Genomic DNA, 23,383 nt, shown 5'->3' with positions numbered 1-23,383 from the left:
GATTGCTTCAAACCTCAGGAGGTTCATCTGCCTGGATCAAAGGTGTTTTTTAATGTATTTAGAGAAATAAAAAATTACTTACAGAAATGTTTGATGCAACACAATGTGATCGGCTGGTTTCTTCCTGTTGCCATGGTAACCAGCGCCCGTCTACTGCGTGGTTTATAAAGTTCATCGTAATGAAGCAAACCTGCTTTAACTGCTGGACTAAAACAGGAAGAGGTTTTAAATAAACGACCAGATTCTGTTTTTATTGCTGAGAAAAGATTCAATATTTATTTAGTTTCTCCAGTTCAGCCAAAAATGATAATCAAAATGGACGCCTTTCATTTAACGGGAAAACTATTAGAAATTTTAATGGAAAAAATTCTTATTTAATTCAAATAGTTTATGTTCAGTTTATTGTTATATTTTTGTTGATTTTAGATTTTTTTAAAAATCTGAGTTGATGATTTTGGCCGACATGCCTGGTGTACAGATATATCTGTTAAGCTTTTAAACAGAGTATTACAATTTAAAGTTGGTAAAACACAAGACGATGTTGAATTGTGTTTTGTCACATTATTAGACAATCTCCACTTTAGTTAGAGTTTTGTTTTTAGTGATAATAAAAGACAGAGCCGGCCCAAGGCATGTGTGAGGTAAGGGGCAGGTTAGGGCCTCCAGGCCACCAGGGGGAGCACAAAGCCAGCATGATGAGAGATAGAAGTATGTATCTTTAGAGACAGATATACACACACGGGAAGATGTTTTGTGTATTATTTTTATAGAAGTTGCAGAAATGGAGAATTTCTTCCTGCTGTGGGGAAATTTAAAAGATCAAATTTATTTACTTTGTTTTTTATCGTCTGATTTTAAATTCAAATAGTTCAAATATTACAATTTCAAAAGTAATTTTTTAGTTTGTTTCTCCTGTCAGGTTAAAATCTCTGGAATGATGTGAGCTAATTATAATTGATGCTAACGCTAGCAGCTACGCTACTCATAGCGTAGCTTGGGAACTCAGGGCCCCAGAAAGGTTCAGACTGGCCCTGCAGAGCAGCATGGCTCCACAGACACATGGAGAAACCATGGCAACGAAGGTCAATCCGAGAGGTCACGGTCGGCCAACCAGAACATCTGGTCGGTTTAAACCTCCAGCAGAACCTTCCTGGTTCTGGATCCTGAGGTTGACCCCCGCTGACCCCTGATCTCAGCTCCTCTCAGCTGCAGCGCCTCCTTCCTCCTGCTCCTCCTCCTCCTCTTCCTCTCCTGCTGCAGCAGCGCCGCAGCTCTCAGATGGATCTGCAGCAGCAGCCTAGCGGTTCTGAAGCTCTGCGGTGCGCTGAGCCTCACTGGACCTCCTGCTGACGACCCGGTGACCCTGGGGACGGACCTGTGAGTGGAACCGCTCTGATGGAGTTCTGACCGGGTTCTGATGGAGTTCTGTCGGAACCAGAACCAGTTCTAGGTTTCTGCTCCCCAGCAGAGTTTGGACCGGGTTCTGACTGTTTTGCTGCTGTGCTCTGGTTGTTCTGCTCCGTGTAGAGTTCTGACCTGGTTCTGATTAGTTTCTGCAAAGTTCTGTTGAGTTCTGCAGATGTCTGACTCTGGTTCTGCTGAGTCCAGTTTAAAGAGTTCTGACTCGGTTCTTACACATATCTGAATCAGTTCTGTTTATTTCTGACTGGGTTAAAGGATCGTTAGAGTTCTGGCTCGGTTCTGTCCGGTTCGGTTGGGTTCTGACCGGCCTGTGTTCTGTTCTTCCCTTCCAGAACCATGTTGTTCTCCAGCAGCCTCCTGCAGCGGTGGTTCTTCGCGGTCTTCCTGCTCTGCTCCCCGGTTCCGTTCGCGGGCCGGCCCGTCGACACCCTGAGCGGCAGAATGTAAGTCCAGTTCTCCTCCTGTTCGGTACCAGAGTGCAAATGTTAGGCCGGTCCCTGCGGGTCTACTGGACCGCCTGCAGGAGCCGGTTCGGCTCGGAACTAAAGCAAACCGGTCCGGTCCGGCAGAACTTTTCCACATTATCTCTGGGTCGGTTCTGGATGTGATCCGGGTCCAGTCGGGTCAGGTCCACTTCACGGGATCAGGACGGGAACAAACAGAACCGCTGAGGTTCTGGATATTTTATTTCAACAGAAACCAGAGTTCGGTTCTGGTTCTGACAGATAACATCTGTTTCAGTTGCAGCAGTTCGGATTAGATGGTCCAAACCTTTCCGGTTCTGATTTGTTGGGTTAAACCGAACCCGACAGTTCTTATGTTGTTATGGAGGGATTTGGATCAGAACCGCTCCATTAGATCAGAAAGTGCAGGGATCGGTTTCCCCTCACACAGAACCGGAACCGGAGCAAAGTTCTGATCAGTTTGGTCTCAGAGGGATAAAAGGTGGATCGGAACTGGAACCGCTCCCCCGGGAGGTTCTTGCTGCTCAACATTTGGATCAGAACCGAACCTGCGGAGTCATCAGAATTCAGCAGGAAGTTCCCGAACCTGATAAAGAGGAGCTGCTCTTCCTCAGCGGTTCGGTTGCATCCATCCCGCTGGTTCCGAAACTTTCAGAACCTCAGGTGGTCCCAGAGAGGACGGCTGATTCTGAGCAGACGGCGCCCTCCTGTGGTCACTTTTATAACATGTCTGCTGGTTCTGGAGGAGGTTCTGTTGGATCGGGAAGCAGATTAAAACGGTTCTAATGAGGTTTGACTTCTGGAAAAATGGTTCTGGTGGGCCAACATTTTATGAACTCAGTGATTAATGTCACAGTTTAAAACTAAATATTCAGACCAACAATAAACATGCTAATTATTTACATTGGAGCTAAAAGTTAGCAAAACCTGCTAGCTTACCATTATTACAACAATGACAGTAATTAGTTTCTAAACTAATTTTTTTTGTATTAAAATAGAATTTTTTTTTTTGTTTTTCATTTGTTTAAAAATGTCAGATTCAATCAAATATTTAACTGGCACGTGGAGTTGATATTCAGCATGCTAACATTTGGTTAGCAAGCTAGCTAACAGTGATTCTCGAGAAGTGGAACAAAATGGGTTTAATTTTTTCAAAAACGTTTCTAATTATTCCTCAAGCTTATGTATTCAGATATGACAAATAATGTTTTGGACACGTAAAGATGATAAGGTGCAGCGTTTTTTAAAAATTACATTTTTAATGGACCTGACCCAGAACTTTATCAAAACCATCTGACAAAAATAAATATAAAATTATGTTTAATGACCCTATTAGTGATATTTTACTCAGCTTTACAGACAAATGCTTCTCAAGAAACAAAATAAATATTATTTAAAACAAAAAACAACATAAAGTCCATCTGACGGAATTGACACAGAACTGAAGGTTTTGACAAACTAGTGAGTAAAAAGATACATGTGAAGTAATGCCATTTATGTAAAACATTAAAATGAATTAACTGCACATTTAAGTGATATTTGTCAATATTATCACTGAAAGAGTCACAATGTCAGTTAAAAACTCTGGAGTTGACAAAATGCCAAACAACCCAATTTATATGATGTTATTCTGAAGGAGGCCATATTGTAGCTCATCAGGTCCATGAAATCTTTACAGTTTACAGAAAGTAAGCATTTAGTTCACAAAACCTCATGAAAATGTAGTAAATTGTCAATTCTGGTGTTGACACATCATAGTTGTGACGAACAATTTAGGAATAAAACAAGAAAAAACTAAAGAATAACATAAGCTGCCTGGCCCTGTTAGCAAAGGAAGCGGTCATGGGGTCCTCAGAAGTTCTGATGCCCCCAATAATGCCTGATTTTTTTAACATTCTTTTTATGTGTGATGGTGTCGACAAAAACTTGGGACAAATTTCAATGGAGTTTGAAAATATATATAAAAATTATTTTTAATTCAATTTATTGATACTCTTCTAATTATTTATTTGAATACTTATACTTAATTGTCATAATATATTATCTTAATATTCCTTTAATTGTTTTAAACTATTATAATGTATGTATTGTAATGTATCTTTAAAATCCCTTGTCCCAGAACAAGGGATTTTACAGACACCATCCACCTACTACAATGTTTAAAATAAAAAATATTCAGCAAACACCAGGAAAACATACATCGTTGTCTCTCATGGCCCAGGTTAGTTTAGTCAGATATATGAAAAAATCTTGTTTTGTGTATATTTTATTCACATTTTGTGCTTTAGCCATAGGACCTGTTTTGTCCCACTTCTCAAGAATCACTGCTAAACATTTAACTGGAGTTAAATATTTAGCTTTCTAATATTATAAAATTAATGGCAGTAATTAGCGTCCTAACTATTTATAAATAGTGACATTTATAAATGAATAAAAGAAATGGCCCCAATGATGAAGGAAAACCTTGGACTTGGTGTTCCCTCGCCCGGACGCGGGTCACCGGGGCCCCACTCTGGAGCCAGGCCTGGAGGGGGGGCACGATGGCGAGCGTCTGGTGGCCGGGCTTTTACCCATGGAGCCCGGCCGGGCTCAGCCCGAAGAGGAAACATGGCCCCCCCTCCCATGGGCCCACCACCCGTGGGAGGGGCCAAAGGGGTCAGGTGCACTGTGTGATGGGTGGCGGCCAAGGGAGGGGACCCTGGCGGTCCGATCCTCGGTTGCAGAAACTGGCTCTTGGGACGTGGAATGTCACCTCTCTGGTGGGGAAGGAGCCGGAGCTAGTGCGTGAGGTCGAGAGGTTCCGGCTAGAAATAGTCGGTCTCACCTCGACGCATGGCTCTGGTTCTGGAACCAGTCTCCTTGAGAGGGGCTGGACATACTTCCACTCTGGAGTTGCCCAGGGAGAGAGACGTCGGGCAGGAGTGGGCATACTTGTTGCTCCCCATCTCGGCGCCTGTACGTTGGGGTTTACCCCGGTGAACGAGAGGGTAGGATCCCTCCGCCTACGGGTGGGGGGACGGGTTCTGACTGTTGTTTGTGCTTACGGGCCGAACGACAGTTCAGATTACCCACCCTTTTTGGAGTCCTTAGAGGGGGTACTGGAGAGTGCTCCTCCTGGGGACTCCCTTGTTCTGCTGGGGGACTTCAACGCTCACGTGGGCAACGACAGTGAGACCTGGAGGGGCGTGGTTGGGAGGAACGGCCCACCCGACCTGAACTCGAGCGGTGTTCTGTTGCTGGACTTCTGTGCTCGCCATGGATTGTCCATAACGAACACCATGTTCAAGCATAAGGGTGTCCATATGTGCACTTGGCACCAGGACACCCTAGGCCGCAGTTCGATGATCGACTTTGTCATCGTTTCATCGGATCTGCGGCCGTATGTCTTGGACACTCGGGTGAAGAGAGGTGCGGAGCTGTCCACTGACCACTACCTGGTGGTGAGTTGGCTCCGGTGGCGGGGGCGAAAGCCGGTCAGACCTGGCAGGCCCAAACGTGTTGTGAGGGTCTGCTGGGAACGTCTGGCGGAATCCCCTGTGAGACGGAGCTTTAACTCCCATCTCCGGCAAAACTTCGAACACGTCCCGGGGGAGGTGGGGGACATGGAGTCTGAGTGGACCGTGTTCCGTGCCTCCATTGTCGAGGCGGCCGATCGGAGCTGTGGCCGCAAGGTTGTCGGTGCCTGTCGCGGCGGCAACCCTCGAACCCGTTGGTGGACACCTTCGGTGAGGGACGCCGTCAGGCTGAAGAAGGAGTCCTATCGAGCCTTTTTGGCCTGTGGGACTCCGGAAGCAGCTGATGGGTACCGGCGGGCGAAGCGGCATGCGGCTCGGGCGGTTGCTGAGGCAAAAACTCGGGTGTGGGAGGAGTTTGGAGAGGCCATGGAGAAAGACTTCCGCACGGCTTCGAGGCGATTCTGGTCCACCATCCGGCGTCTCAGGGGGGGGAAGCGGTGCAGCACCAACACTGTTTATAGTGGGGATGGTGTGCTGCTGACCTCTACTCGGGACGTTGTGGGCCGGTGGGCAGAGTACTTCGAAGACCTCCTCAATCCCACCAACATGCCTTCCACTGAGGAAGCGGAGCCTGGGGACTCTGGGTTGGGCTCTCCAATCTCTGGGGGCGAGGTCGCCGAGGTGGTTAAAAAGCTCCTCGGTGGCAAGGCCCCGGGGGTGGATGAGATCCGCCCGGAGTTCCTTAAGGCTCTGGATGTTGTAGGGTTGTGTTGGTTGACGCGACTCTGCAATATCGCATGGACATCGGGGGCAGTTCCCCTGGATTGGCAGACTGGGGTGGTGGTCCCCCTGTTCAAAAAGGGGGACCGGAGGGTGTGCTCCAATTATAGAGGGGTCACACTCTTAAGCCTCCCTGGCAAGGTCTATTCAGGGGTCCTGGAGAGGAGGGTCCGTCGGATAGTCGAACCTCGGATTCAGGAAGAGCAGTGTGGTTTTCGTCCTGGTCGTGGAACACTGGACCAGCTCTACACCCTCAGCAGGGTCCTGGAGGGTGCATGGGAGTTCGCCCAACCAGTCTACATGTGTTTTGTGGACTTGGAGAAGGCGTTCGACCGTGTCCCTCGGGGAGCCCTGTGGGGGGTTCTCCGGGAGTATGGGGTACCGGGCCCTTTGATACGGGCTGTCAGGTCCCTGTATGACCGGTGTCAGAGTCTGGTCCGCATTGCCGGCAGTAAGTCGGGCTCGTTTCCGGTGAGAGTTGGACTCCGCCAGGGCTGCCCTTTGTCACCGATTCTGTTCATCACTTTCATGGACAGAATTTCTAGGCGCAGCCAAGGTGTTGAGGGGATCCGATTTGGTGGCCTCAGGATCTCATCTCTGCTTTTCGCAGACGATGTGGTCCTTTTGGCTTCATCAGATCGTGATCTGCAGCTCTCGCTGGATCGGTTCGCAGCCGAGTGTGAAGCGGCCGGGATGGGGATCAGTGCCTCCAAATCCGAGGCCATGGTCTTGAGCCGGAAAAGGGTAGAGTGCCTTCTCCGGGTCAGGGGGGGTGTCCTGCCCCAAGTGGAGGAGTTTAAGTATCTCGGGATCTTGTTCACGAATGGGGGAAGAAGGGAGCGGGAGATCGACAGGCGGATTGGCGCAGCGTCTGCTGTCAAGCGGGCGCTGTACCGGTCCGTCGTGGTGAAGAGAGAGCTGAGCCAAAAAGCGAAGCTCTCGATTTACCGGTCGATCTACGTTCCCACCCTCATCTATGGTCATGAGCTTTGGGTCATGACCGAAAGAACGAGATCGCGGATACAAGCGGCCGAAATGGGTTTTCTCCGTAGGGTGGCTGGGCTCTCCCTTAGAGATAGGGTGAGAAGCTCAGTCATCCGGGAGGGACTCAGAGTAGAGCCGCTGCTCCTTCACATCGAGAGGAGCCAGTTGAGGTGGCTTGGGCATCTGGTCAGGATGCCTCCTGGACGCCTCCCTGGTGAGGTGTTCCGGGCACGTCCCACCGGGAGGAGGCCCCGGGGAAGACCCAGGACACGCTGGAGGGACTATGTCTCTCGGCTGGCCTGGGAACGCCTCGGGATTCCCCCGGAGGAGCTGGAAGAAGTGGCTGGGGAGAGGGAAGTCTGGGCCTCCCTTCTGAAGCTGCTACCCCCGCGACCCGACCTCGGATAAGCGGAAGAAGATGGATGGATGGATGGATGGATAAAAGAAATGGTGAAAATGTAACTGAAAGATGTACCGCCGCTAAAGAACCCGATTTATTTCTGTTTTTGATTAACTTTGCAAACGACACATCAAAAACCTGGTCTTCACTGGTAGATGAAGACTTTTATTATTATTATTACTGAGTGTGTGCTGCCCCCTGCTGGTGGACCGAGGCTCAGCTGTTTCTCTCTCTGCCACCAGGAGGCGCTCTGTGACCCACACTCAGCTCATGCACGACAAAAGCCGGATGCTGCAGGACTTCCGGCGGCGCATGTTCCTGCAGGGCATCCTGGACGCGGTCCACACGGCCGAGATCCTCCCGGTCCGCGGCGCCGGGGGCAGCAGCGGCGCCGGCGCCGGGCCACCCGGACCGGGCCTGGGGGTCAACCCGAGCACTACAGGCAGCACCCTGCAGTCCAAGCCGCCTGGAGGAACCAAGAACCTCCCCGTCATGTTCCAGGAGGAGGAGGAGGAGGGCACCCACCTGCCGCAGGAGACCAACAAGTCCTACAAGGAGAAGGTTCCCAGCAAGAGGAAGCGGAAGGGGAAGTCCGGCCGCCGGAAGGAAGCGGAGAAGAGGAAGAGGACGGTTCGCGCCGTCCGGCGAAGGCCAGGGGAAGAGGCGGGCAGCGGGCTCCACCTGGAGTGGAGGCCGCTGCTGGGCCTGCAGGGGGCGCTGCAGTGAGACGCCGTCAGCTTCTGACGGAGGTGAGTTGGTTTGGGTCGCCGGGGTAACGGCAGGTCATAGAGGCGTAGCAGAACGTTCTGCTCCGTGGTTCGGCTCCTCAAGCGGTCCGGAATTGGTCCGGTGCTAGAGGAACCCGATCACCGGTCCGGATCGGTGAGGCAGAAAACCGATGGGGTGCTGCTACTGCGGGCACCAAAGTAATTGTTTCTTTTGAACAATTAAAAGATAAAAACATAAAATTCCAGTGAAATATTCTGTAGAATAAAACTGGAAGAACCAACCAACTCTATCTGGACTTCAGAATAAAAGTTCACACAAAAGATTTTCAAACAGCAGGCTGTGGAAATATTGGGCAGTAACTGAGAGGTTCTGGTACCGGATCTGTTTGGGTTCTGGCTGCCAGGCTGCTGGGTTCTGGTTCTGACCTGCAGAACCTCGCTGGTACAAACGGTTCTGGTCCAGTCCAGAGCTGATCAGGTTTCCATGGAGACCAGAGACCGAATTTAGCCTCCACAACCAGACGGTACCGTCAGTGAGGCTTTGGACCACAAGGTTCTGGTTCTGCTGTGGTTACAGCATCAGAACCGCTGTACTGGGCCAATCCTATTGGCTGGTTCTGAAGCCCAGATTAAAATGAGAGAAATGTCTTCACCGGGAAATATTGGAGAGATTCCAGCAGCAGGGATTGATTGATTGATTGATTGATTGATAAAACTTCTTCATAAATCCACAATCTGATCGTTTCCCTCTGAAATTATTTCATTAATAATCTGGATTAGACTAATAAAAACGGCTGAATCTTATCTGAAAATATTCCTCTAGATTTTCAGGATTTCCATCAGAAACGTGATGGATGGAATAAATTAGCTGTTTGACCTGTGATGTTGAGATAATCTGTGATAATTTGAGTGCTGGAGGTTCTCCTCTGAAGGTTTTCTGTCTCTCTGTGTCTTGCAGACAGAAATCTTGGCCTCGCCTCTTGGACTCCTAAATGTTCACGACTCGTTCTCCTGTCACGGAGCATTTGGACCGCAGAAAGAAAATATTTATTGTGTGTAAATATCTGAGATTAAGAAGCAGAATATGTTTAAATGAAACCTTATCGGCGCTGTGTGCAGCCGCAGATTTTAATCTTGTGAATCCTTTTTTATTCCAGTAATGTCTGATTAATTCCAGTAATTTATTTTGGTGTATTTATTTTGAAACGTATCGAGGTGCTGCTGACCTTCTATATTTTTGTACCATAATGCACTTTAGATATCTGACTATAATCTATAAACTTGTTTTTGTTGACTGAAGTAAAGAAAACTCGACTTTTTTTGTCATTTTCTTTCATTTGTTTAAACATGTTGTTTTGTTGAAGCTGTTTGCTGTTTTCCTCCTCGTGATGCCTTCACTGACCGTCGGTTTTCTCCACGCTCTTCTTCGCCAGGCCAAAGTTCACGTGTTCATGTTGGTGAAGCCTGTTGTTCTGAGCTGATTAAACATGTCGTCATATCTGAGTCCGAGTCCGACTGGTCCATCAGAACCTCAAGTTCAGTTCTGGAAAATTAGTCCCATTAGATCTAAGGTTTTAGGTTCCAACATTTAGATTGTTTATTTTTTCTTTTAGTAGTAAAAGTCTGAAACTCCAACATTTTCAAACATCACCTTTAATCAACGGTGACCAGATTTCATTTTAGAAGCTGCAGTTTAAAATAAAACATCTCACAGTTCAATTTCCTGTTTCAAATAGAACTTAGTTTTAAAAAAATGCATTTCAATAAATCCTAAATATAATTATACTAGTAAGCCTAGTAATCTGTATGAACTAACTATTCATTTATTTCTTATGAAATCTGTTAACAGCAGCAGTGCCTCTATTTGTCCACTATGTGGCGCCGTTTGTACGGTTACACAGTCAAAGCTTTGCAGCAGTAATTTTAGCCAGGAGATAAAAGTTAAATTCTTACCATGATATTAATTAATCTATAAATGTCAGTTTCTAATAACAAGATTATAAATATATATATACAAGGATCTTCTATAAATATACAACAGTATTTAATTTAAGCTAAATCTTATAAAATTACATGACGGTGAGCATTTGACTAAAATATGTTAAACCTATAAATACTTTCGGACTAGTTTAAAGGGAGGTTCTGCTGCTTTTCTTATGTGCTGTCTGAACAGAGAGAGGTTCTGGTTCTGCATGAGACGGGTTGAGCTTACAGACTAATCTAGAGTTTGGCCACATGGGGGCGGTGTTGCGTTGTCTGGCGCTGAAACAGCAGAAGAAGAAGGGCGGTTCCGGTCCTCGTGGGAGAAGAGGAGCAACATGGCGCCTCCAGGGGGGAAGATAAACAGACCCAAGACGGTAAGAAGCCGGAGCAAACGGTTCTGACGGGTTCTGGTTCAGGGTCCGGGTCAGCCTAACTGAAAGCTGCGAGTCAGAGGTCCAGAAGGTTCCGGTTCCGATCCACTTGCTGAACCAACGGAAGCTGACAGAACATTAAAGCCACCGGCCAGATGTTTCTGGAAAGTCCGTCAGAATCCTTCCAGGTCCATTTGGTCAGAACCTGATGTGAGGTTTATTTATCAATTAAAAGTTCAGTTATTGATTAATATCTGCCCTCCTGTAAACTAGCTGCCCTGTCCACTTGGTTGTGGATCATCACAAGGGCCAGATGATCAGTCCTGTCAGTTTTCTTCACACGTTTCCGGTTATTTTTAAAATGTTTTCTTTTTTCCTCCAATATGAAAATATGGAACAGATTTTAGATCGATTACTATGACAACATAATCCTGGTCAGTATTCCTGTTCTGACGCAGATGTTCCAAAACAGCGCCTCCTCCTGGTTGGTCACCTCTGCTCTGAAGCCTCCTAACCTTTGACCTGTCCTGGTTTCCTTCAGGAGCTCGGGAAGAAGCTCTTTAAGCGGCGCCGGGTTCTGGGCCGGCAGAAGAAGAAGCAGAACCAGATCATTGGAGCCGTAGTAGACCAAGACCTCATCACCGTCCATCACCTGAAGAAGAGGCGGTCAGTGCTGCAGACGGACAGAACTCACCTGTCCTCCTCTCACCTGAACTCCTCTCACCTGTCCTCCGTGTCCTGCGTGTCCCTCAGGTCCAGCCCCAGAGCCAACATCACGCTCTCTGGGAAGAAGAGGCGGAAGCTGCTGAAGCAGCTGCAGCACCTGCAGACGGAGAAGTCATCCATGGAAGGTAGAACCTGAGACTCACCTGAAGGTCCAAACGACGCTCCGCCTGCATTGAGCCGCAGCAGAACTATTTAATATTTTTTATTTTTCTGTCTGGCAAATGCTTGAGACACACGCAGACGTCTTCGTTATGAACTGTGAACTGAGCCGGTCGGGGCTACCGCTAACTAGCTGCTAATGCTAGCTAGTTAGCTAATGAAGGTTAAAAACAGATTATATAGGGAAATTGCATTTCCTAGTCCTGGGAGTTCTGAATTAATTCAAAAGTCTACAAAAAATAATTTTGTTATGCTCAATTTTTTTGTAAAATTATATTTTTGAATAATACTTTGATTTTGTTTTTGTTATAATTTAATAAAAAACAGATAGCTAAGCTAACCTAATAGTAGTGATAGTTTTAAGTAACAGAATTTTATGCAGACCTATTTTTGTTTAAATATGAACTGATGGAATTTGAAACCTTATAGATTTTTATTTATAAATGTTTTATTCATTTTCTCTTGTCGGTCACAAAAAATTTTAAAAATTTTGAACAGAAAATTTTGTTTTTGAATTAAAAATAATTTCTGAATGAATTTCTAGGTTCTGGAAGATTAGCATCACTACCAGCTAGCTTATTTGCGTTCATCTGCGGTTAGCTGGACGATGAAGCTAGCGACTAGCTACGTCACAAAGCAGTGCCATCATTTCCTCAGTGGTTTTCAGTGCTTTTAAATATTATATACGTATAAATGTGAAATTTTCCTTTGTGCATTTCTGTGGTGATAAAAGTCTTTTAACATTTAAAAAACATAAAAACTGTTTTAAAAAGATCTTGGATTTGAGTTGGTGGAACCTGCTTCTGGTTCTGACCCGTCTGGCTGCCAGCAGCAGAACTCAGGTCCGACCGTCTGTCTAACTTCAGTCTGAAATGTTTCGTCCTCAGTGGAACCAGAACCACAGAAGAAGAAGATCTCCTCTTCATCATCATCAGCTGCTCCAAAGAAGAGGAAGAAGAAGGGGCCTGGTTGCCATGGAGATGTGGAGATGGAGGATGTGGAGTGAGCAGAGGTCCGATTAGTCAGGAAGGTTCTGCATGAACTCAGAACCACCTAGTGTGGATCAGAACCAGCGACCAGAACCTTCTCTGAACTTCATCTGGTCCAGTTTATCAGAACCGCTGAGGAACCGAAGCTGCAGATTAATTTCTGTTTCTGAGGGCAGAACCTGGTCAGAACCCGGTCAGACGTCAGTGGACATTTTTACTGTTTCTCTGTTGTAATAAAAAGGTCCAAATGTTCCATCTCTGGTCTCAGTTTGTGATTGGACAGGAGAACCGGCAGTAAATCGGGTCATTTGGACCTGAAACCCCCGCAGAGGTCAGAGTGAAGGTCAAACATCTCAGCTGTTTGGGTTTCAGGTTCTGGTGGAGCAGAGACAGAATCCTGTCTTCATTTGGACCGAGGTATGCTTGTTCTGAATCAAATTTATCAGTCCATCATGTTTGAAAACGAAAAAAACATTTTTGTCATTAATGTTTTTCCGTACGACGTCCAACCAGCATGAAGAGATGAATAAAGTTACAAAGATTCTTTTTTTTTTGGTTATTTAGCCGAAGAGAAAAAATGTGGGTTCATATTTTCATCATGTTGTTTTTTTCTAAATGTTTTAAACAGTTTATTTAGCAAACTAAATGTTCAGTTAGCCACCAATTCAGTTTGGCAAGTGAATAGAAATCCATTTGCTGATAACAGGAAGTGGACTATGAAAATAAAAGCTGGGTTTTCTGAACCTCTTTAAAAACTCCTGTTTTGTTTCTTTTCCTCTTGTACATTTCAGCTTAAAAGAGCGTGACTGTTTAAAGACAGTTACTTCATTAGCATCGAAGGATTCAGAATCAACTCCAGCTTTTATTTTGATAATCCACTTCCGCTCATCAGCAAGTTTCATAAACATTTATTTTGGAGCTAAAGCTTGCTAACTAAATATTTATTTGGTAAACTAGTAACTTTAACCGTGACAACCAGCAGTGATGTTCAGCTAGCTTCCAGCTAACAAAACCTTCCTGGATTAAATCGCTGTTATTGTTGACATGAATGGGGACAGTATTTAATGTTCATAATATTAAGCTCTAGAACATTTACAGCCTTGGATGATTTGTAATCCTGGTCCCCAGACGCTCTGAAGGGGCCCAGATCACATTCTGTTTCAGGCCTGTAGGATCTGGGGCCGGCCCTGTATGCAATGTTTCCGCAGTTTAGCGGTTGTTTAATGCTCTAACGGCCTTCCATACAGCAGATACTGGTTTCTACATGGAGACCATTTTCTCTTTCAGATGTTTTCTCAATCAGATCTTTAATTATTGAGCAGCTTGTCTGATTAATAAACTGGTTTAATGTTCCGTCCTCTGGCAGCTGAGGACCATAAAGCGTCTTTATAGTAATAATTAATGTGAGTGTTTGTTATTTTCGGGCTGCTTTCGGGGCTTGTTTTGCTCAGACTAGGGGTGCAGGCTTTTCCCTCCCCCTTCCAGAGGACAAAGACTAAAATGGGTCAGGCTGAGGAGAGCAGCAGCGGATCCTGCGCACCAGCATCAGGAGGCAGAGAGCAGCTGTTGGCCGCCTTCCAGGCTCTCTGAGCGGGGACCTGCTGCTGCTTTCCTCCGCTGGTTCCTCCCGCTGAGCCCTTTATCCCCGCTCAGCTCACCGGCGTTTCCCTCATTCGCTTTTCTTTGGTTCCCAACATGTCGTCCTGGGATGGCTGACGCCGCTAACTGGGACTGAACTGGTTCTGGTGAACTGGACCTGCTGAATTCCTCCAGCTTTTAGTGAAACACCGACTCATCCGCCCCCACACTGACCGCCGGAGGACGATGGAGGCCGGACTGAGCTGAACGGAGTCCCCGCTGACCGCTCAGGTACACCGCCGCTTTGTGCTGCTTATCGGCAGCAGTGTAAACAGTATAACCAGTATAACCAGTACGTACCAGTTAACGCGCTGTGATCGGGAATTTTTTTTTCTTTTTTTAAACGTTGTTATATATTTCCACAATCCGGAAACATCCAGTTTTTCTGAACATAATCAGCAGAGATCCAGAACCGATTCACTCACACTGAACTGGTTTCACACCGGTTACCAGTAAAACCAGTTCAGCCACCGTGTGACCCATAAGGTCTGAGAGTCTAGAACTGCTATAGATCCTGGGATTTTATTTCCAAAGTCCAGATTGACTCGGTTCAGTTCATAGCCACTGTGGGACCCATAAGAGTTGGAGAATGGGCCCCACGATACCCACAGCCTCCTTATTGGGCCCATTTCGATGTAAGTTTGAAAAGCCATCAGGAATGGGGTCAAACCTCGTAAAGATACACAGAACCTGTTTGGGACCCATATTTAAGTTCTATGTGGGTACCATATGGGCGACCTAGAAATCAATCGTTTAGGAAACAATAACGCTGGTTTGGGTCCAATCAGCTGTTTCCAGCTGTTATATTTACATTTTCTTAGTGAACTAAGCTGATTCCTCCTGAAATGGGCCCCATGTGGGACCGTCCGACTTCCATATTGACCCCATAGAGCATTTGAAAACCCACCAAGTGGGCCTCTTCTGGAAAAGACTGACGTAACATATTTTTGTCCCATTTTTAACGTCTGTGTGGTACCACATAAAAATGGGCCCCATGAGGGACTTTCCATGTGGACCATAAAGGAGCCTGCAGGTCGGCACACATCTGAGCTGAGTATTATTATTATTACTACTGTAGAGGCTAAGCCAAAGCTTTAAGCCCCTGAGGTGGTACACCGGGGTAAAGTTGACACGCCGATCACTTATCCGCTGACTGAAATGAGAGCCGTCCTTGATGTTAGTCCAGTTCATCCATTTATTTCCATGACTCGGCAATCATCATCTTATTTCCTTTGTACAACAAGTCATTCCTCTAACATGTTGTCAATAACACCTCTAACATAGTTCCAGCGATCCACACAGCATTCATTCAATAGCATTGCGTTGTGTTGCGTTGCGGTCAAAAATTGTTTCCCCCTTTCGGGTGGAACACACCTCCTGTCATCAACACCGCATGCTACCTAAATAGACAGCTGACAGATCATGTGACCCAAACCATTTAGAATACAGAAAGGCATAATCTGCTCCTACAACTACGGTTATTGTTAATATGTTAATTAATAATTTATAAATGTTGCCGTTTCAAACTGAATATTTAATCAACAAGCTTAGCTTAATAACAAGTTATCGAGCTAAATATTTAGTTTGGAGCCAAGTAGCTAAAATGCTAATTCGCTTATCGATAACCGGAAGTGGATGCTACTCTAAACCCCTGCAGGTGAATTAGTGCATCTCTGTTGCTGTAGATCCGTTGGTTAACGTCTCTATTACCTTAAAACGGCTCACCTTTTGTTTTAAGCACAAATGTTCAAGACAGATTGAAAAGAGGCGACATTGAATCCAGAAGTTTCGGAAGACCCAGCTTTTATTTTGGTAGTCTATTTCCGGTTGTCGGTATGTGATTTTTTTTTGTTTTTTGTTTTAGCATATTAGCTAAAGATTTAACTCCGAGCTAAATATTGAGCTTCTGACTAAATATTTAACCAGTTAGGTTAACTATTTTTCTAGCAAATATGTAGTTTCAAACTCTGACATAACATTTATAAATTAATGAGTAAAATCGTGAAAGTGTGATTATGACGGGCTAAAGGCCCAAACGTGTTCTGTGGAAGACCTTCAGGCCTCACGGAACTGGGTCAGAACCAGTACACCGGGTATCGGTTCTGTTCCCAGTGTTCAAACGTCATTCTGAGGAAAATTTACAGAGTTTCAGAAGCGACCCGAACCAGAACCTCTACTGCTGATGGTTCTGGGTAGCAGTTTGTTTGTAGAACCTTTGAGAATACAGAACCGGAACCGTCACCTGCTCTTCTGATGAAGTTAGAGCTGATAAAGCCCCGAGTGTGATCGGATCAGAACCGGTTAATCTTAGAACCCAACAGGTTCTAGATCGGGCGGTTCTGCTCACGTCAACTGGACTTTGGAGGTCCAAATGTTATCAGCTGCTGAGAAGTTCTGATAAGAGGAACCGTGTCGCTAACGGGTCAAAGTTCTGCTGACCGGACTCTGGACCCACACAGCCCCCGAGGTTCTGAGGAGGCGGTGAGTTTTGGTTCTGGTTCTACTGAGTTTTTTCTGGCTGTTTCTGTCCAGTCCTGTTCGGTTCTGTGCGGGTTGTGTTTGGACCCGGCAGATCTCTGTGTTCTGGCTGATCCAGAACACGACTTGTCGTTTTGCAGCAGAACTCTGACTCCGGCCCGGTTCTGATCCGTTCTTCCTCTCAGGTGTGTTTTTGTGGTTCTCAGCCTCGTTTGTTTCCTGACCTCGATGAAGGAGTCTAAAAATGGATCCTCCTCCTTCAGGAGCAGATCCATTTTTAGATTTCTATTTTCCTCCTTTGTCCGGGTCCGATTTAGCTCTCTTTGTGGCGCCGAGCAGAGGAGGGGACAGATCTGGGACACCGAGCGTTTGAACATAATCTGAGCACCGAGGAAGGAGCTGCAGCTGCTGGAGGATGTTTTCTGTCGGTTCCAGAACCTCCAGAGGAACTCACTGCGTTCTGTTCTTCCTCTCCAGAACCTCCACTGGATCCGTTTTGAGGCCTTCGTGATCCCAGCAGACACTCCACAGCCATGACTCCCCCGGCCGACCTCCGACCTTTGCCCGGGCTGCTCGTCGTGATGCTGCTGATGTCACTTCCTGCTGCAGCTCTGGAACCAGAGACGTGTTTCTCCCGGCAGCATCAGGGCGCCGCCATCAACGTCAGGGCAGCGCTGAGCCGGGACGCGGTGGCCATGATGGCCCGGACGGTCCGGTCGGAGCGGGACTGCGTCCTGGCCTGCTGCTCCGAAGAGGTCCAAACAGGTGAGACCAGATCAGAACCGCTGGTTATCAGCTCTGCTTCTTCAGTGTTTTCATTACCTTACATTACTTTACCGAACCTGAGCCATTCAGGAGGAGAACCGCTGATCCGGACTGGTTCTGGTCAGAAATCTGTCCCATTTAAAGGGGCAATATTCTCTGTTTTCAGCCATTTTATAGTTTAATCAGTAACTATGTTACCTTCAGCTGTTAGAAAATTCTGTATATATGAAATATGAGTTAAAAGAAATTTTATTCCCGGATTTAACTTCTTGAAATTGGGCCTCTGTCTCTTTAAGAAGCTCCTGCTCTTTCTGCAGCTCCGCCTCCAGAAAGTCATCCCAACATGGCTCCTCTATTAACCCTTTAATGGTTTTACCTGCGTTTTTCTGAGCAGCAGCTCCTATAATGAGCTCAGAAGATGTTTGTTAATTGCTGCTGGCTAGTCTGAAGGAGCTGAGTGGGGGAGGAGCTAAGCCTCGAAGGCGGGGCTAGGTACATCCAGGCACTTTGGGCAGCTGAATGGTTGCCATGGAGATTAAAGGATTTGCATTAAAGAATCAAAGCAACACTGCAGGTTTGTTTCTGATGAATGAAAAACATTTGTTGATTTTACATGATACTGTCCCTTTAAGGAATCTGTTCAGAGCAGAGATGGTGGCTAGAGCTTCTGACTTGGACTGTAAGGTTTTATCAGCTAACGATTGTTTTAGTAGTTGATTATTCTGATGATTAAAAGGATGAAAAAAATTCCCAATCTGCATATTTTTCATTTAACCATTTGACCATAAACTGAATTTAAACAGAATTTAACTCGGATCGTTCTCACTGTGAAACTAGCTGCACAAAAAGTTCAACAACCGGAACCAGAAAGTGTTCTGGTACCGTGACCCGGCTGAGCCTGGTGGACCAGCAGCGTAGCAGGTTGACTGTGTTTACTACCAGTTAAATGTTCAATGTGTAACAGTTACTGCCATCTAGTGGTCAGTAGACTGAAGTGCCACCTGTGCTCTGTTCTCTGAAGGCGCTCGGTGCAACATGGCCGTGTTCAAAGCCAACAAACACGCTGGCGAAGACAACTGCCTGCTGTTCCACTGTCCCACCGAGTCGGACTGTCCTCTGATGAAAGCCGCCGAGGGCAGCAACACCTACGACATCTACAAAGGTCTGCTGCTTTTCTGTTTCACCTGTTTAGAAGCCCATCTGTGCCATGAAAGAAAACATAAAAGCCCAGCAGAAAGTCAGAATCACCAACTTTAAAGCCTTCATTACGAGAATAAAAATAATAATTTTCAGAAAAATTCTCATAATTTTGACTTTCAGCGTCATCATTTTGAGAGAGAAAGTCATGTTGATTTTCTGAGGCTTGCTCCTGAAATTTAAATTATAATTTAAATTTTAAAAAAATTAAATTATTAAATTTAATAATTTACTTAAAAGTGTGAAATTCTGACTTTTTTATATGTAAACATTTGACTGTTTTTTAAATTATGGCTTTAAAACTCAAAATGACGACTTTTAAATTCAACATTTTGACTTTCTTTCTCAGAATTATACCTTTTTTTTTTTCAAAATTATGACTGTCTCAAAATTTTGACTTTAAAACTCAGAATTATCATTTTAACATTCAAAAGTATAACTTCTTATCAAGATTGTTGTTTTTTTCCATCATGAAGACTTTTTACCTCAAAAATTGACTTCATTTTTTAAATTATGATTCTTTATGTCAGAATTATGGCTTGCTTTTGGACTTTTTTTCGTCTTTCATGGCAGTTATGGTCTTCCATAAACAGGTCAGCAGAGATAATTCTGTATCTCTGCTGACCTCTTGTGGCCAAAATGTCATAACACTTCAACTTTCTTCTCTCCTGCTCAGGTTTAAGTCATCCACCCACACTGAGACCTGTTCCCATGACAACCACACTCCATACTACCAGCACCTCCACCTCTACCACATCAGCACCAACTACACCAACCACCAGCCAGCCCACCAGCACAACCAGCACACCAACCACCGCCCAGGCACTGCACTCCACCCCAGAACCTTCCCCACCCATCATCATCATTGCCACAGAGCCTGCAGGTACTCCACCCACCAACACCACTACAAGCACCACCACCATGGGATCCTCTCCCACCTTCACCACCAGAAAACCCAACAAAACCAGCAAGAAGCAAAACAAAACCATCAAGAAAGGAAAATCTCATCCAGCCCTCACCACCACCACTACCCAAACAGCTCCCAGCTCCATGACATCACTTCCTGCTGAAACAGGAAGGAAGGAGGTGGAAGATAAACATACTAGTGTTCTAAAAACTACAACTTCAGGTACACCCACCACTGTGGCTCCAACCACCAGTACAACCAGTACAACCACTACAGCCACAACGACTACAGCCACCTTCCCCATCACCACCACCACCCTGCCTCCAACCACCACCACCACCACCACCACCCAGCGTACCTCCACCACTGAGCCAACCACCACAGTGACAGCTCAACCGCCAAGTCTGATCTTCATTCCCAAAGACCCAGTCCAGTCAGAGCCCGACCTCCAACCGGGCCACCCCACCCTGAACTCCAGCTCCAGCCGGGGGAAAGCGGTGGCGGCCCAGGGGGCGCTGAAGGGCGGCGTGGTGGCCTTCATGGTGCTGGCGCTGGCCGTGCTGACGCTGGCGCTGGCGGTGGGCGGCCGGAAGGCCGTGGAGTCCTTTGACCGGCGCCATTACACCAGACTGGAGCTCAACGACCTGCACTATGAGATTTAACGGGAGAATCCAACATTTCTGCTTTATTTAAAGTTGTTTAAGTATTAGCTGCACAACTCTGAACGTCTGCTCACGCTTTGTTTACGAAGTCAGAGAATCCTGCTCTCTGATTGGTCAGATTCGGCTGTTGAAGCTCCCGACTCTCCATTGGCCACAGAGATAGTCCCCGCCCCTTGGCATGGACGGAGAAACTGTGTTCAGTCATTTTTAAGGATTACACAGATTAAATTTACAGACGAGTTAAATCAGATCTGGTTTAATTAGGTTTTTAAACTGGAACAATGATCTGATCTCTGATCAGTTCATTGATCTGATCTGTGCAGTTCTAATAACCACCACTAGATGTCATCCTTTTTTCTGTTAATTCAGTTTCTGTCACTGAGGCAGTGACATGCGGTGAGGTTCATAGCTGGTGAGGCACTGACTTAATCATAATCAGATTTACAAATATAGACCCCCTGCATGTTATTATTTACATAAGGAAATTTTGCGCATGAGGACAAGCTGGAGGGCAAAAAGACAATTCTTCTACATGTCATCCATAGCCGCGCTGCCGCCGTAGAATAACTCCGTTGACTCAAACTTGGACGTGTAGATGTTATTAATTTTGTGCTCCACAGCAAAGGGAAAAACCGTTAAAGTACAACTCAAAACCACGTCTTTCTCGCTCTCTGTATCAGAGCAGCTACGAGCAGGCTCGTTGCCATAGCAACTGACAACAACGCCACACAAAAAAACCCACTCAGATATTTCCCACACAAAGAGCAGAACATTCAGTCTGTTGCAGTAACATGGTTTTAGGCTTAATGTTTATTTTGTGATTATTAATAAGTGATTGCTGTGGTAAGAGGAGAAAACTATAAATATATCGCTGCACTTTACTGTATGACCAGCTCTTGTTACTGTCTCTTACTCTGCAGTTGTGGAGTCACAATGTCTGGGATCATGAGCGCCCCCTGCCATGAGGCCAGAGAACTGCCTGCCTCACCTCCAATCTGTTCTCTGCCGTTTCGTGTGCTGAGGATCGATCAGAATTGCGTTACACACAGTTGGTGACAATAAACACTACATTATATACATAAGCTAAATTATGGAAAATCAGTTCATACATTAAATGTTTTTTAAGCATTTTATTGGCAACATACAGACAGGAGGAACATCGAATGGCAGCCAGTGCAGTTAGCCAGAGGTTGATCAATCCCAGGTGAGGCTCAACTCGCTGCTGCCTCACCAGCTTCGCTTCTGAGCATTTGAATGGGAAAATGCAAAAATTCTGCGATTTTGAAAAAAAAAAAATTCAGAATTGGTTAAGATGAAAAATAAATACTTTACAGTACAAACCACAGGGTGAAAATAGCAATATAAATTATTTTATTAATATATATTATTTTTCCATGATGACAGGCGAGGCTCTGCCTCACTCGCCTCCCCTGACCGCACGTCACTGCACTTAGGATTATTAGTGTTAAGCCGGAAATATTAAAATTTCTGAATAATGTACCTTAAATTATTAACACATTTAAAGTTTGTATAAAAATATTTGTTCATTTCTGATAAGGAACCAAAAGTGTGTAAAGTTTTCCAAACATCAGAGAGGTGAAGACCTCTCTACGTTCATTTCAGTGATTTAAAGAAATCTTAAGCTAACCAAGATTAATTAATTTATTGCTGATAAATGTACTGCTAAATCCAGTTTGGCCTCCAGAGGGAATGCTCTGATGTGAACACAGAAATGGTCTGGTTTATGAAGCTGCCACATGTACAGTGGCCACCAGAGGGCATCATCGTGACAAAAAACGGTGAGACGTTTAAAGACCATGAAACCTCCCGTCTCCTGTCAAAATGGGACTGACGTAACACTATTTAATATTTTGATCAACCCCAGATATGAACTTTGACTTCCTTTATGTATGTTTGAGACTCTTATTTTGAAATAAGATGGGAAATAGTTCCTTAGTTGGCCTGTTGAGTTGATGGACACAACCCAGTGAAGAAACCTCCAACACTAAACCACCTGGAGGATTAGCAGCCATTTTCAATCACTGTGAGAATACTGGCTAACAAGTTAGCTGCTAACAGATTTAGAAAACTGCTACCAAAGTTACAGTCGGCTGCTAACAGCGTTGCAGTTAGCTTCCAATAGTGGTAATGGTAGCTGCTAACACCTCAACGAAGACCTGAAACTGTAACTAGAATCTTGAGTTGGCCAGTTAATTTGTGGGTTTTTTAAAGTTTGACTTTAATAAAACAGTTGTGAGTTTGGTGGTTGTAATGCAGCCAGTTGGTAACGCAGCTTTGACCACCTAAGCTAGTCACTAAAGAAACGGTGCGTTCAGTGATGCACATTCTCTTTTAAAAGACCATAATCCTGGTCAGGGAGGTTTCCTCTGGATCTGCTGACCGTCCCTCTCGGTCCTGATTGTCGGACGCTCCGGCGCTCTGCATGCTTATGCCCTCTGGTGGCCATTCTAGACATAGCATGAAAAAACATGATGAGACGGGAGGCGATGATTTACTGCCTCAGGCGTGTTGGAGCTGGAAATCATCTAAAACTGGCAGGAGATCAGTGAACCCAGCTGGGAGTTGAACCCACAACCCAGACGTTGCTGTGAGGCAGAGGAGCAGCTGGAAGCTCCAGGTTCTTCTAAACCCGATCCAGTCCAACCATCGAGACTGATCGAGAGGAACCGGCCCGGTTTGGAGGACTCATACTGAATGTGAACATGATGGTCAGTGTGTTGCTTTCTCCAGCATGATGAGCTTCTTACCTGCCAGGTGATCAACAGCAGCAGCTCATCGTCACGATGGATCCTGGTTCTGAATCCACTCTTCCTGCTCCACTGGGTCGCAGCACAACCTTTAGACGTGAACCTGTGACTTCCTCCAGGTTCCTCTGGGTTCCTCCAGGTTCCTCTGGATTCCTCTGGGTTCTTCCGGGTTTCTCCTGGTTCCTCTGGGTTCCTCCTGGTTCTTCTGGGTTCCTCCTGGTTCCTCCGGGTTCCTCTGGGTTCCTCCTGGTTACTCCTGGTTCCTCCTGGTTCCTCTGGGTTCCTCCTGGTTCCTCCGGGTTCCTCTGGGTTCCTCCTGGTTACTCCTGGTTCCTCTGGGTTCCTCCGGGTTCCATAAAGACCCGACAGCAATTCTGCCCTCCCCCCAGCGCCTCTCAGGAAGCCTCTGAAGCGGAGACTCCAGATGCAGATCAGAACTCGCTGTGCACGCTCCTGCATGTCCTCTGGGCCTGTGGTGACCTTTGAACCCGCAGGTTCACTGTAGAT

General features: G+C 46.0%; 3 protein-coding genes across 5 annotated transcripts; all 3 read left to right on the top strand.

Annotated features, from left to right (window-relative positions):
* The first annotated feature begins 1,202 nt into the window (after positions 1-1,202).
* On the top strand, positions 1,203-9,736 carry pthlha (parathyroid hormone-like hormone a). Its single transcript, XM_028044482.1, has 4 exons — positions 1,203-1,377; positions 1,755-1,865; positions 7,748-8,254; positions 9,192-9,736. The coding sequence occupies exons 2-3, from the start codon at positions 1,759-1,761 to the stop codon at positions 8,229-8,231; spliced, it is 591 nt and encodes a 196-aa protein (XP_027900283.1). The 5' UTR covers positions 1,203-1,377; positions 1,755-1,758; the 3' UTR covers positions 8,232-8,254; positions 9,192-9,736.
* A 697-nt stretch (positions 9,737-10,433) lies between these two features.
* c4h11orf98 (chromosome 4 C11orf98 homolog) lies at positions 10,434-12,716 on the top strand. The gene is made up of 4 exons (XM_028044484.1): positions 10,434-10,590; positions 11,129-11,253; positions 11,341-11,438; positions 12,360-12,716. The coding sequence occupies exons 1-4, from the start codon at positions 10,552-10,554 to the stop codon at positions 12,476-12,478; spliced, it is 381 nt and encodes a 126-aa protein (XP_027900285.1). The 5' UTR covers positions 10,434-10,551; the 3' UTR covers positions 12,479-12,716.
* Positions 12,717-13,676: 960 nt separating this feature from the next.
* On the top strand, positions 13,677-20,827 carry mansc1 (MANSC domain containing 1). 3 transcript variants are annotated; one of them, XM_028044479.1, is made up of 4 exons: positions 13,677-14,330; positions 17,055-17,342; positions 18,364-18,504; positions 19,216-20,827. In XM_028044479.1, exons 2-4 carry the CDS (start codon positions 17,111-17,113, stop codon positions 20,106-20,108), a joined length of 1,266 nt encoding a protein of 421 aa, XP_027900280.1. In that variant the 5' UTR covers positions 13,677-14,330; positions 17,055-17,110; the 3' UTR covers positions 20,109-20,827. The 3 variants fall into 3 exon arrangements, with proteins under 3 accessions (XP_027900280.1, XP_027900282.1, XP_027900281.1); XM_028044481.1 differs by lacking the exon at positions 13,677-14,330 and adding an exon at positions 16,034-16,580; XM_028044480.1 differs by lacking the exon at positions 13,677-14,330 and adding an exon at positions 16,587-16,762.
* Positions 20,828-23,383: the final 2,556 nt, after the last annotated feature.

Source organism: Xiphophorus couchianus, chromosome 17 (genome assembly GCF_001444195.1).
Source record: "Xiphophorus couchianus chromosome 17, X_couchianus-1.0, whole genome shotgun sequence".
NCBI classification, from domain to species: domain Eukaryota; kingdom Metazoa; phylum Chordata; class Actinopteri; order Cyprinodontiformes; family Poeciliidae; genus Xiphophorus; species Xiphophorus couchianus.
Note: the sequence above shows the minus strand (reverse complement) of the source record. Positions and strands in the feature narration are given on the sequence as shown.